The following is a 12441-nucleotide window of genomic DNA, read 5'->3' on the forward strand; positions in this document are numbered from 1 at the left end:
GTTTTTGGAACAGCCTCTAGCCAGTAGCTAAAGTTCTAGATGCTATGTAAACTGAAAAATCATCTGCAAAGAAAGAACACAGGTTTTCGCATGCAGTTTGTTATAGTATTTATGGCTAGGCAAACAAAATAACACGTAGCAAACTTCCCTGTGGTATTTCGTTTTCTAGTGTAAACTTTTCTGATACCGTCGTTTCAACTAGAACTCGAAAAGAATGACTTCTGAGGCAACCCCTGATAAATGCAAGGAGATTCCCTTGTACACCCCATTCATGCAGTTTATTTAGAATTCCTTTCCACCAAACTGTGTCATACGCCTTCTGCATATCAAAAAATGCAGTAATGAGGGTTGGGGAAATAGGAAGGTGTTTTGAATGACAGATTCAAGAGCAACTACGTGATTGATAGACAATCCACCTTGGCAGAAACTGGATTGTTTGGGGGGGGGGATTACTGAAGGTATCACACTAGACGACAGTTTACCATTCGTTCCATCAACTTGCACAGGGTACTGGTCAGGTAGATAGGACAATAACTTGAGAAGTGTGATTTATCTTTTTCAGGTTTTATTACAGGAATTACCAGTACTTCTGACCAAGAATCTGGAAACACCTGATCAGAAAATATTCTATTACAGATACACAAAAGATGTTGTAACGCATTATCCAGGAGGTGTGATAGCATACTGAACTTTATATTATCATTTCCAGAGGAAGTGTCTCGTGAATTATTCAATGTATACCTTATAGATCATCAAAGGAGAAAGTAATGTTCAATTCAATTGCAGGTTTCCAATCACAAACGGGATATTTTCTACCTGCAACTTATACCTCATAAACATAACCAGTAGCATGATGTAAGTGAAACTGAATTAAATGATTTTCCAAACGTGTTTGCCACATCAATTTGTGCAGTGAAGAGGATGCCATTGTTTTTCAATTCAATCAGCTGTGGTGACTGTCCTGATCCACACATGGTCTGAACTTTTCTCTACACAACCGATGTTGGAGTTGTCTGACAGATGGTATCAACATAATTCATCCATGATTCCCATTTAGCACACCTAAACACTCAATGGTAAACAGCTCTCGTGTTGCGGAAGACACAAAGATTAAAGATATATGAAAAATATCATATACTCTTTTGTATTAAGAAATGAACTGATCTTCAGATTCAAATTAATAAATCCATCATTGCAAATTCTATCATATCCAGCCAATAATCTTTCTCACAATTTTCTGTAGCGCAGAATCCTTATAAAAGCTTACATAAAAAATACTTTGCCCACTATATGTTACATTTTTATGCCTTTTAATAGCTTAAATTGATAAAATTATAAATTAGATTACTTTGCAAAGCCAGAAGGAGGAGGATGCTTCTAATAAAAAGAAAGCAGCGTAAAATAATTATTGTATATTTTCAAACTATTATTTCAAATATTATTATATGATAATTTTCTCTTCCACCATCACAGTTGAAATATTAGTACATCAGAAAGTGTTAACACAAAACTAGTGGTAAGACAGTCCAATATTATCATTTTCCAACATGTTTGTGTTACTATTAACAGTAAATTGTTTTTAGAACATGGCAATTCCAGTGTTCTACTATTTTAGCAGTTAGTACAATTTTTCTAAAATTGTTGATGAAAATCAATTTAGTCCAAAAAAGTATAGAAATTCAAAAGATGATGAAGGAAGATCTTAGTATCTTCACCAAAGAAATTAATTAATATAAAGTGAAAAGCAGTAATGATAAATATGGTTAAAGGTATAAAAATTAATTCCAAGAAACTCAAACTTAGTAACATATAAAAAATAAGAGATCATTTTGCAGGAAATGAAGTCAAAATTAACATCAGAGAACCAGGTTTGTAGAGTAGGATAATTTTTCAGTAATATTCTATGAAGGAAAAAGGAACCTTGTACTATGATCTCATTTCAGCTGCAAACATTTTTTTTCAGTTGTGAAGATTTAGTCACTAGGAACTAATTATGAACAGTCTAAATTAGTAAAGTTGGTAGGATTTAATAGGATACATGTATGTAATATTTGATTATTACAAATCAACTGATAGTACACAAAATTTATGAGACACAAGAACCAGTGCCCTTAAATTACTATTAAAATAATGTTTTTACTGTATCAAAGAAATGAGGAGCAGGTAAATGCAAAAACTATCATATTATCTGTTTAATATTTCATGCAAAATTAAGTAACGATAAATAGAGATGTGAAGAATCAATGATTACATTTCTCCTGTATGTTCTGGATTCATTGCTAAAGGAAATATTTAATTTAAAATTAAATAAAAATTAATGAATTATTTCTTACTAATTTAAATTCTACTGTCAAGTTAGTAAGCAAAGATAATGAAGTGCATCAGAAAGTAGAATAATATAATGTTATGACAAAAGAAATTCAACATTTCCTTCAGCAGCAGAATTTTGTTTTTTAAATAGTAATATGACAAAAGATGAAAATAATAAAGAAAGCTTCTAAAACAGACTGCAACAAATCAGGAATGGTTTTATAAAAAAAAAATACATCTGTCAGTTTCAAAAATAGATTTAGGAATTAGAAAAAACATGAAAATAATGGAATGGATTGAAGTGTTTTTTGTCTGTGAAATATGGATTACAAGAAAGCCAGAAAAATAAAGAACAGATGCTACTGGATAGTAAAAAATAATGTATATGGAAATGCTGAATATTTTGAGAGAATGAAATTGAATTAATTAAAGAAAGAAAGGTTTGTTCCACCTGAAGATAATGAATTTGAGTTCTAGAAGAAAATATAGTAGAACACTAAAAAAAAGACAAAGACTATAATATATGAAGCTGCTAGTTGAGTACATAGGGTTAGGAAGGTATTTGACACAAAACATTATACAGTTCCAAATTGGTTATTTTAAAAGAAATTATGGTTCTATTCAATTTTTACATATAAATTATTTAATTCAATCAACAATATGTGCATTTAAATACAATAGTGGTAATTTTTTGGTAGGCAGGAAAACACCTATTAAATAAAACTACATCATGAAAACATATAGAAGTGAATTTCCTTTGAGGTCATTCAGAGTCAATGTAAGCATAAGTTTTGACGATGAGTCAAAAGGTACATATTATAACCTTCCAAAAATGCTTTTTTTGACCGTCTTAAGCAATCAACTCAAAATAAGAATAAAAGAACCTACTAATAAAATCCTTCATAGTTCTACTTGTATCTATCTGAAAAAAAATAAAAAATAAATTTGAATTAGAGATATTTCTCCAATTAGGAAGTTAAAAATGCTAAATATAACCGTTTGATCTTTGGATGTCCGTTATTTATTTCTATAAATGACCTAACCTAAGCAAATGAAAAACAAGTAATTCAATGTTCAAATAATGTTACTGCTGTCCACAAATAAATAATGCTAGGAAATTTCATAGATGAAATGAAAAATTGGTTGAATAAGTTAGATTTATGAATGAAGTGCAACAGCTCATAATTATTTCTCAATAACCTCATAGAACTACCCAGAATTATTCCTGGTGCACAGCGCTACTGACCTACTCTTGAATGAAATGGTTATTAGCAAGGTGATCAAAATGTAGAAAATCCTCTTGTATAGTAGCAAATATGTCAAAATATCAAATGCAGCAATTTTTAATTAAATGTATAATGTTGAGTGATCTATATAATCTCTGTTATTCTTCCTAAAATTAATTTTGATAGTGTAAGAGTAAAGGATGTCCAAATTTAACAACAATTGTTCTAATTTTAAGTATCTGTGTTTTTTAATTGGGCTGAGATGCCCATAAGCATATTCAGTAATACAAAAAAAATTTTTCAACTTTAAAAAATAAAATTAACATCAAAAATAACCTTTTCATCATGATCATTTATAATTTATGAGATATTTTGGAATCTTACACTGTTGATAACTGTTCATTGATAAAATCACTACTGTTATACTGAATTGATAAAATGTAATTCAACTCATGTATTAGTAAGATTATGTAAAGCACAGTACACTCTATTTCTTGAATCAGTGTTATTGATTATCTTCATTAATAAGGAGTCAGAAACATTACAGCAGACATTTCTTAGCTTGTGCCTCATCATAACAATTTTTTCATCATGTCTATTACTCATCTTAGCTTTTTTTAACAACGTAGTTGATATATTATGAACTACAATTTTTCGTGTAAAATTTAATTTTATATGTTTTGTTATATTAAACATTTTTACTTTAAGTGAACTGTTTTTCTTCTGTGTATCAACAAAATTTAAAATAGTGGAAGGAAATACTATTTTAGAACTGCGGTATGACTTCTTTTTAGTGTTTTTTATTTTATAACTTTTATTTTTGAGCTTAGTGGCATTAATTTTAAAAAAATTCAAATTTATTAAATGGTAGTTATTTTTTGACAGCATTTTAGTTAAAAATTTTTTATTATCTTCTGTATAATTTACATGGAGTACCTTATTTTTATGCTTTTTAAACTTTTTTAATATTCTTTCTGACCTAGTAAAAGATGTCAGTAACAACTTTCTTATTCTATTTATTTTATGTGTGTTATTTAAATGATTTTTTCTTGACTCTTCTGATTTATTCCAGTAATTATTGTCAATGTAAGAATGTCTAAAATTATTTTCATAATGTGATGCTGAAACATGAGTGCTATTATTATTCAGTGTCATTTTAGATTTTTTGATAACTGTAGAATTAAACTGAGTTACCTTCATATGAATTCTTAATGTGTGATTAAATTTAGCTATAAAAGTACTCATATTTTTATTCAATCTTGTAGTATGATCAATGATATTTATTTCAGTTAAATTTTTAGAACTGATAGTACGATTTAAAAAATGAGTAGTGAATGCTGTTGTTGTACGAATGTGAGCTGTAGATGAGGTAATATCTGTTGATAATGTAATCTGGGGAATTAATGACTGAACTAATGATCTGGTTATATTAGAAGCTGTTCTTTGAGTAACTTGATCTTGTAATTTAGCCCCACTTAAAGTTGTATGATAAGGCTTAAATTTTTTCACAGATTTTGATCTTATTGATGATATGATGATATCATTATAATTATCAACAATCGATTTTTTATACAGAACAGTTGATATGACTGATGGATTTTTGTTAACTCTAGCAACAGTCACTTGAATTTGTTTATTATTATTTTCTATTTCATTAGAGTGAGCAGTTTTAAGAAAAGATTCATTCATTTTCTTTAAGTTTTGATCAAAATCACTGTTTACATCTAGTTGATCAATTTTTTCTGATGAAAAAACTTTAGAAATGGAGTTTTGATTAAAAGAATTGTTCAGCATTTCTTGACTATCATTTTTGTAAGAAAAAATTCCTGAAAATGATTTTTCACTTTGTTCTATATTTTGGGACAAATTGTTAGTTATTCCTTTAAGTGTCTGGGTAACTCTTGTAGAACTTGATGATTTACCATGTATTGTAGCATTTTGTAATGTACAAAGTTCTATGAACTTTCTTAAAATTACTTCATCTCTATGTTCAATTAACTCTTTCATTATTTGATTAATTGTACTAATTATACAGTTAATTTTTATTCTCTTTATGTCTGTTAAATTTTTATTCTTACGATCTCTGCAATAAAAATTACTGGTTATCAGTGTTGTAGATATTGTTTTAAGTGTGGTATGAACAAATCTAAAATAAGTAGGTACTGAAAAATTCTTACTACTATGGTTTATATTATTTAAATTGGAATATTCATCAAAAGGTGATGTATTTGTTTCATCATAATTCTTTTTTATTTCTAATTCTGGTGAGCTATCTGTAGTACTTAAGTACCCAATGCTGCTGACCTTAACCGCTTTAGCTGATGATACATAAAACTGTTCAGAGGAACTACTAGTATTATAAAAATCTACTATCTTTGAATTATCTTCTTTGTTAGTAAAATTAAAATTAAATATTGAATCTCTAAAAGTATAAAGAGTATAACCAAATTTATTTAAAAATGATGATGTCCAAAATTTAATTCTTTGACTGGTTTTATGATACAGTAACTTAATTTTAAACTTGGTTAAGTAATTATACTGAATTGACAGATTCTGTTTTTCAAAATTATTAAAAAGGTTATTATCTTTTGTAATATTGCTACATAAAAATTCATATTTAAAATCATTGTCATCTTCATCGTTTAAAATAATGTCAACTTTTACACACTTCATGCAGTCACAGCACTGTATGTCCAGCAAACACTGTAAAGAAAAATATTTCATGAAAAAATCTAAAAACTAATACAACAAATACTTATATGCAGAATTAATAAATATTCTGCCTTTTTAAAATATGTAAATTGAATACAACACAATACCGTATACTTGGTACCATTATGAACAATGGCAACTTATAAAAATGTCAGGGAGGATTTTAAAATATATTCAACACAAATTAACAGTGGATTTCATATACTTAACTTACTTGTTTATACTAACATATTGCCAATTGCAAAATATACTAATTTATATTTTAAAAAGAAATGCATAATGGTTTTATTACTAATGCTTTCTGACAGACAAACAGCTGAGAAAAATTTGGGCACAACATTTTCTTCAAAAAGCCAAGTTTACACAGTGTAATAATAAATTTGTTCTGACCATACTTTGGTTTTTTAAGAAACAAAAATTATTGAAAAAACTACTACATCTTCATTAACGTTATTTATACAAAATTAAAGAATACTGATAGAAAAGACAGAAATAAAAAGAATAATTTGTGGCTTAATGTTGTGCTTCTGGGAAAGTGGAAGCAAGATTAATGGAATAAGTGTATTGTTAGTTGAAAATGTGGAATATGAATATTTTTGGTATAAATAAGAATATTTAAAAATGGAAAAGACAGAAAAAAATTAAGGAAATTTTCTAACAAATGTTTAGATTTATTAAATTTAAAAAAATAGTTTTGGAAACATCACTGAAAATACTTCCAGATTTGTTACTAAGCACTATAAAAATTTTAATTAACAACAACTACATTATCATTTTCACAGGAGAAAATTGTGTCCCAAGTGAAATAATAAAGTACAAATGTCATTGTGACAAATAACTTGCACAGATGATGTCCACAAATGCACTAGTTTTAACTTGTAGCCTATTACTGACTGGCAAGCCACATCATATTTCTTTTCCAAATTGCAAAGGAAGCACTTTATAGAGCATACTATAATGCTCAATTATAAATGTTACAATTTTTGTAACATAAATGAAATATTCAAAGCAATTAATCATTTTCCATTCGATAAGTTTCCTTAATTTATTGTTCAGTTTGTATCTCTGAAATTCTGGATTATAGGAGTTAGAGGAAAACTGAACAAAATGTTTGAAAATATTACAAACCTGTTTGATAATGTGTACATGTTGTTGTGTCTAGCAATAAAAAGAAAAAACAAGCAGGATAGTCTGAAAATTGCCTGTTGGTAGATTTAGTTTCCTTCACATAATCAAAGCTTGATGTAGTTCTATAGAGAGATTCAATGTAACTTCAAAAGATGTTACAATTCTCACAATAACTGTTAATTGGTTTCACATTAATTTAAATTGTGAGACATTCAGATGTTGGTCTATGTTTTGTAGATACTTCTGACAATCTTTAAACAGCTTTTTTAATAATTATGCCACTTATTAACAGATGATTAGATTTCCAAGATAACATTGGGATAGGTTTACCTATGGTTTCAGCAGTTGTTCATCAAAATTAATTGCATGAATTTCCAGATCTCCAGCACCCTCATCATAATCCTCACCCATAATTTTACAATACTTATCCAAGACCACCTTCTTCATAATTTAACATCTTGGTTGCGCCACAGGCATTAATTAATTATTATTGTATTGTAATCATTATAGGAAAGGTCAGTATCAGAGCATTACAAATGGATGATAGAAACATAAGTGAAAAAAAAGTCCTGCCTAACTTTCTCAGTATCTCCAAGGGGGATTAAATATTCTTTCCATAGGAAAGATGATGGCTATAAAAATTCCCTAATATTTAACTAAGAGATGATATTTGGAGAAAAAATTACTTATAAAAGACTAATTTTATAAATTCAGAACATGATGGTAAATGCAAAATACAGATTAACAGAAAAAAGCTAGAGGGCAAGAATATTAGAAAAATGTAAGTAGGAATTCTTACTTGCTAGCAGCAATCACTCCTTAAAAATAAATAGCTTATAATACCTTATAGCTTATATAATAAATAGTACCATACCATCTCGTCTTCTACCCATTTTTACAGAATCATAATATAACTGATAATTTTTATGATACATTAATTTTTCTTTGAAGAAGTTTCTTGAAAACAGAATGAATATAATGGATCATAATCTTCAATCAGTACATCAACATATTTTATTTGAATAGATACATCTTGAAATTTTCATTGTACAAAAGTCATTTACCAAAAAAAATATATTATTTGATGCTCTCCAATAGCTGAAAGACACTGACCATCATTTTCTCAGTAGACTAAGGAAGTATCATTGAAAAAATTTTACCTTTTTTACTTTTGATGAACTCACCAAAGTTTTATTACTCCTTTTATAAAATATGCTCTATTGTTTTCCCAGCTAAAGTGTAGAAGATTTTGATATGGGTATCACTGTTTACAAAGTGTTTAGAAAATAATGGTTCACATTTATAGTAGATATAACAGGCCATATTTTCATATTTAATAAGATTCAGCAATGAAACCTGGTCTAGTTATTAAATAATTCAGCTTCACCAGATAATTTCTATTTCAATTTTTGGTTGCATTATTTAGTTTTTAAAGTAATGCTTTTAATGTATGTAAATTACACAACAGTGTTTAATACAACTCAAATCTACTAAATAGATGTTCTTATGGTACAAATACGATGAAAAGAAGTTAAATTCATTCATGACAAAATATAAGTGAGAAAAATATATTATACCATCAAATTAAAAATTTTAATAAAAGAGCTTTGAATTGTTAAAGAATGAGTATCTTTTAATTTTTATTTTTCCTTCATGAAATGGATGGCAAAGTAACTGAAGCACCTTGGAACTTGTTAGAATAGTTAAAAACAGTTAGAATAGTTACTGCAAACAATAAAGCTGTCGATAGTTAGGCAAGTCATCGTTTACCGGGAGACAGGTGAAATTCTATTTTTTAATAACATCCATTTAAGATAAAATGTACATATTAGAGTGACCTGACTCTAATATGTAAAATGCAGAGTGGCTCAGTATTACAGTGCCTTAGTATTTTGTTATTTTATGCAAAACCTCAGATTAAAGCCAGTGATACTGTATCACAACAAAGGGGGAAAAATTACGCTGAAGATGATAATCTAACAGAGCTAGAAAATTCTATTTTGGCAGCTTAAAAATTATTTAATAGGTAGCTTGTAACTATCTAACTTTAAGTATAAAATAACAGTTTCAATTTGCTTCAAAAGTAGATTTACCATTGTTAATTCCATATATAGTATTCCCAATAGTGATAGTAGCAGTATTTTTGTTGCCTAGGTATAGAATTTTGTTAGGTGTCCTGCTAAAAGATACATTTTCACAGGATTATCATATTTAATTTGACTATGAAATTAAATCATCAAATTAAATCAAAATCAAACCATACTTTTTACCTTTAAGTTTACTATTGAAACATTATGCTTAAAATCATTATTAGATATTTATAAAGCCTCTGTATATTTCTGTCTGAAATACAATACAGTATCTTGGGGCTCCTGTCTAAATTTGGAATGAAATTTCAGCATATGAAAATGGTCAGATCATTGTTTGTTGCAAAAAATATGAATCGTTAAGACTAATATTTATTAAATAAAAATTGTGACTCTTCCATTGTTTAAATTTATGAATGTGTTAACTTTGCTGAAAGAAAACTTAGTTTTTGTTAAAGAATAATATCTATTTATATCAAGTAAGATCAATAAAAATGTAATAACATCATGAATATAAATAGGATTGTGTATTACAAAAAACAGTACAACTATTGTATAATAAAGCATTATATTAAGGCTTACTAAAAAGAGTTTTATTTATGCTTCTGTTGCCATTTTTAATCAATTACCTAAATATTTAAAAGATATATTTCTTTCAAATATATAACATTACATTAAACAAGTTTTTCTACAAAAATAACATTAGTTTGTGTAAAAATCATTAAGAAATTATTTTAATAATTAAATAAACTTAAATTTTCTACATCATTACTGCAAATAAAATATACTGAATTACTTTTATTTCCTTAATTTTTTTTCAGTTCAATACTTTTATAAAATACCATCAGTATTCCATCATTAAACACTAGATAATTATATATATGTGGGGAAAATGGCAGGAAAGGAGTAATTTGATTACTCCTGAAAGAAATAAGAACAGTGTTCATAAACTCATGATGAAGAATGATAATACATAAAAATTCCAAAAATTGGTGAACGATTCATTTTCAAATTAATAGAACTTAGTTTTCCAGAAGTCTTTCGGGACCATCAGACCTTACAAATAAAATTTAAATGTTAATTTATCAAAAATAATAAACAATCATAAAAAGAAAAATCATATGTATACATATATATTTGCATGCATTTTCCATATATTGTATAAACGGGATATATATATATATATTTAGTAAATGGGGAAAGTTTGCAATCATTCTTCAAATTATTTCTATCTTTCTTCACCCCTTTCAAGGTCGAATTTCAGTAAAACGAGAAATTGGTTTGTAAATATTCACATGAAGATTATTCTCACCAAAAATCAAGTTAATATTTTCATTTATTACTGAAAAATTAAAATAGGATAGAAATAATAATTTCAGTATTATTCCATTTTAACCCTTTAAACTCAGAATTTCAAAAAACCCTTTTTTCATGTGCACTTACACTTTAAGAAAAACATTTATACAAATTTTCATCAATTTATCTTCAGTAGATTTACATATATATGTTATTGTGTGAATTCTTAATTTTGTCAATATTTTTTTTTTTTTAATGTATGAACTGTTAATTGTTAAAAATCTTTAAATATTTAACCAACCCTGAAGTAATTTTGTTCTGTTATATTTTGTGTTACGATTTTATGATTATTTACAGTGATTATATGATTATTTACTTATGTATTCTAGTTGTGATTTGTTGACTTTTAGAACTCAAATAGTATGTTAATAGAGTCTTGTGTAGATATGTTAGGGTAGAAAATGTTTTATCAAAGGTATAAGTGTACAGTAGTGTGCATCCTTAATTTTGTCAGTAACTTGTTTTTCAACTTATGAGTTATTTTCAAATGTTAAATATTACCTGATGAATTTGTCCATGTATAGGTAGTTTGTGTGAGTGGTTGCAATGTAGTTGATATACATCGCATTGTAGTGCCTATAGTTTGTGTATTTAGGGTTGAGAATTTTTTAATGTCAGATATAGTGGATGCAGTTTTTGGGGAACATTTGTATAAATTTATTTTGTTTAGCTACCATTACCATCGTAAGGTATTACTTCAGAGGATGATATATATGAATGTAAATTAAGTATAGTCTTGTACAGTCTCAGGTCGACCATACAGGACCGTAAAAGACTAGACTTTATTTACATTCATACATATCATCCTCTAAAGTAATACATTATGGTGGTTCCAAAGGCTAAACAGAAAAAAATAAATAAACAATATAGATTTATGCAGTATAAAACAAATGTTTCCCAAAAAAAGGCATCCACTATATCTTACATTAAAAAATTCTCAACCATAAATACACAAACTAGGCACTACAATAAGATCTATATCAACTACACTGCAACCATATATTGTTTATTGTCATTGCGTAGTTGTTCTAATATATTAATTTTTGTTTACTGTCTACAATATTCTAATACTAATTCCTTTATAAAAACATTTTATTTTAAGATAACTATTCCGACATACAAAGAAAATGCAAACACTTCACTCAGATAAATATGATGACTCAGTCAGTTTGGTAACTCTAAAAGTTTTAAGACAAAAAAATGTTATAATTATAAAAGTATTCAGTAATTTGTCCAAAAAAGGTTTTCCATTATAACAACAGAGAATTGATGTTGTAAGATATGAAATGATAACAATGGTGTAAAAATACCTAAACCTTGGATTATAACAACATTTACAGATGTTGTTGTTGCAAGATTTATGGAAAAACATAATCTTTTTTTAAGATTACTTGACTCACACTGTTGTTTATGTAAATAACATTAAATCAAAAATCTTTAAAGGGATATATGATCTTGTGACTTGATCCTGTAACTTATTTTTTAGATCTTCGTGAGACAAGCCAAACGATATGAAAAAGAGTAAATTCCGATTATTTAAACCAAAATGGCGACCATAAATGTCATTACATTAATTAAGAATTGGAAAAATTCATTATTAAAATACTTATTTTAATTAAATT

General features: G+C 27.3%; 1 protein-coding gene across 2 annotated transcripts in view; it reads right to left on the reverse strand.

Annotated features, from left to right (window-relative positions):
* Positions 1-2611: 2611 nt before the first annotated feature.
* Positions 2612-12441, reverse strand: part of LOC142318038 (uncharacterized) — a 34352-nt gene continuing 24522 nt past the window's right edge. For both annotated transcript variants that reach the window (XM_075354569.1, XM_075354575.1), the window contains exon 2: positions 2612-6239. In XM_075354569.1, coding sequence (XP_075210684.1) covers positions 3987-6239 — 2253 coding nt within the window. In that variant the 3' untranslated portion in view covers positions 2612-3986. The remainder of the gene's footprint in view (positions 6240-12441) is intronic.

Source organism: Lycorma delicatula, chromosome 1 (genome assembly GCF_047948215.1).
Source record: "Lycorma delicatula isolate Av1 chromosome 1, ASM4794821v1, whole genome shotgun sequence".
Classification (NCBI taxonomy): domain Eukaryota; kingdom Metazoa; phylum Arthropoda; class Insecta; order Hemiptera; family Fulgoridae; genus Lycorma; species Lycorma delicatula.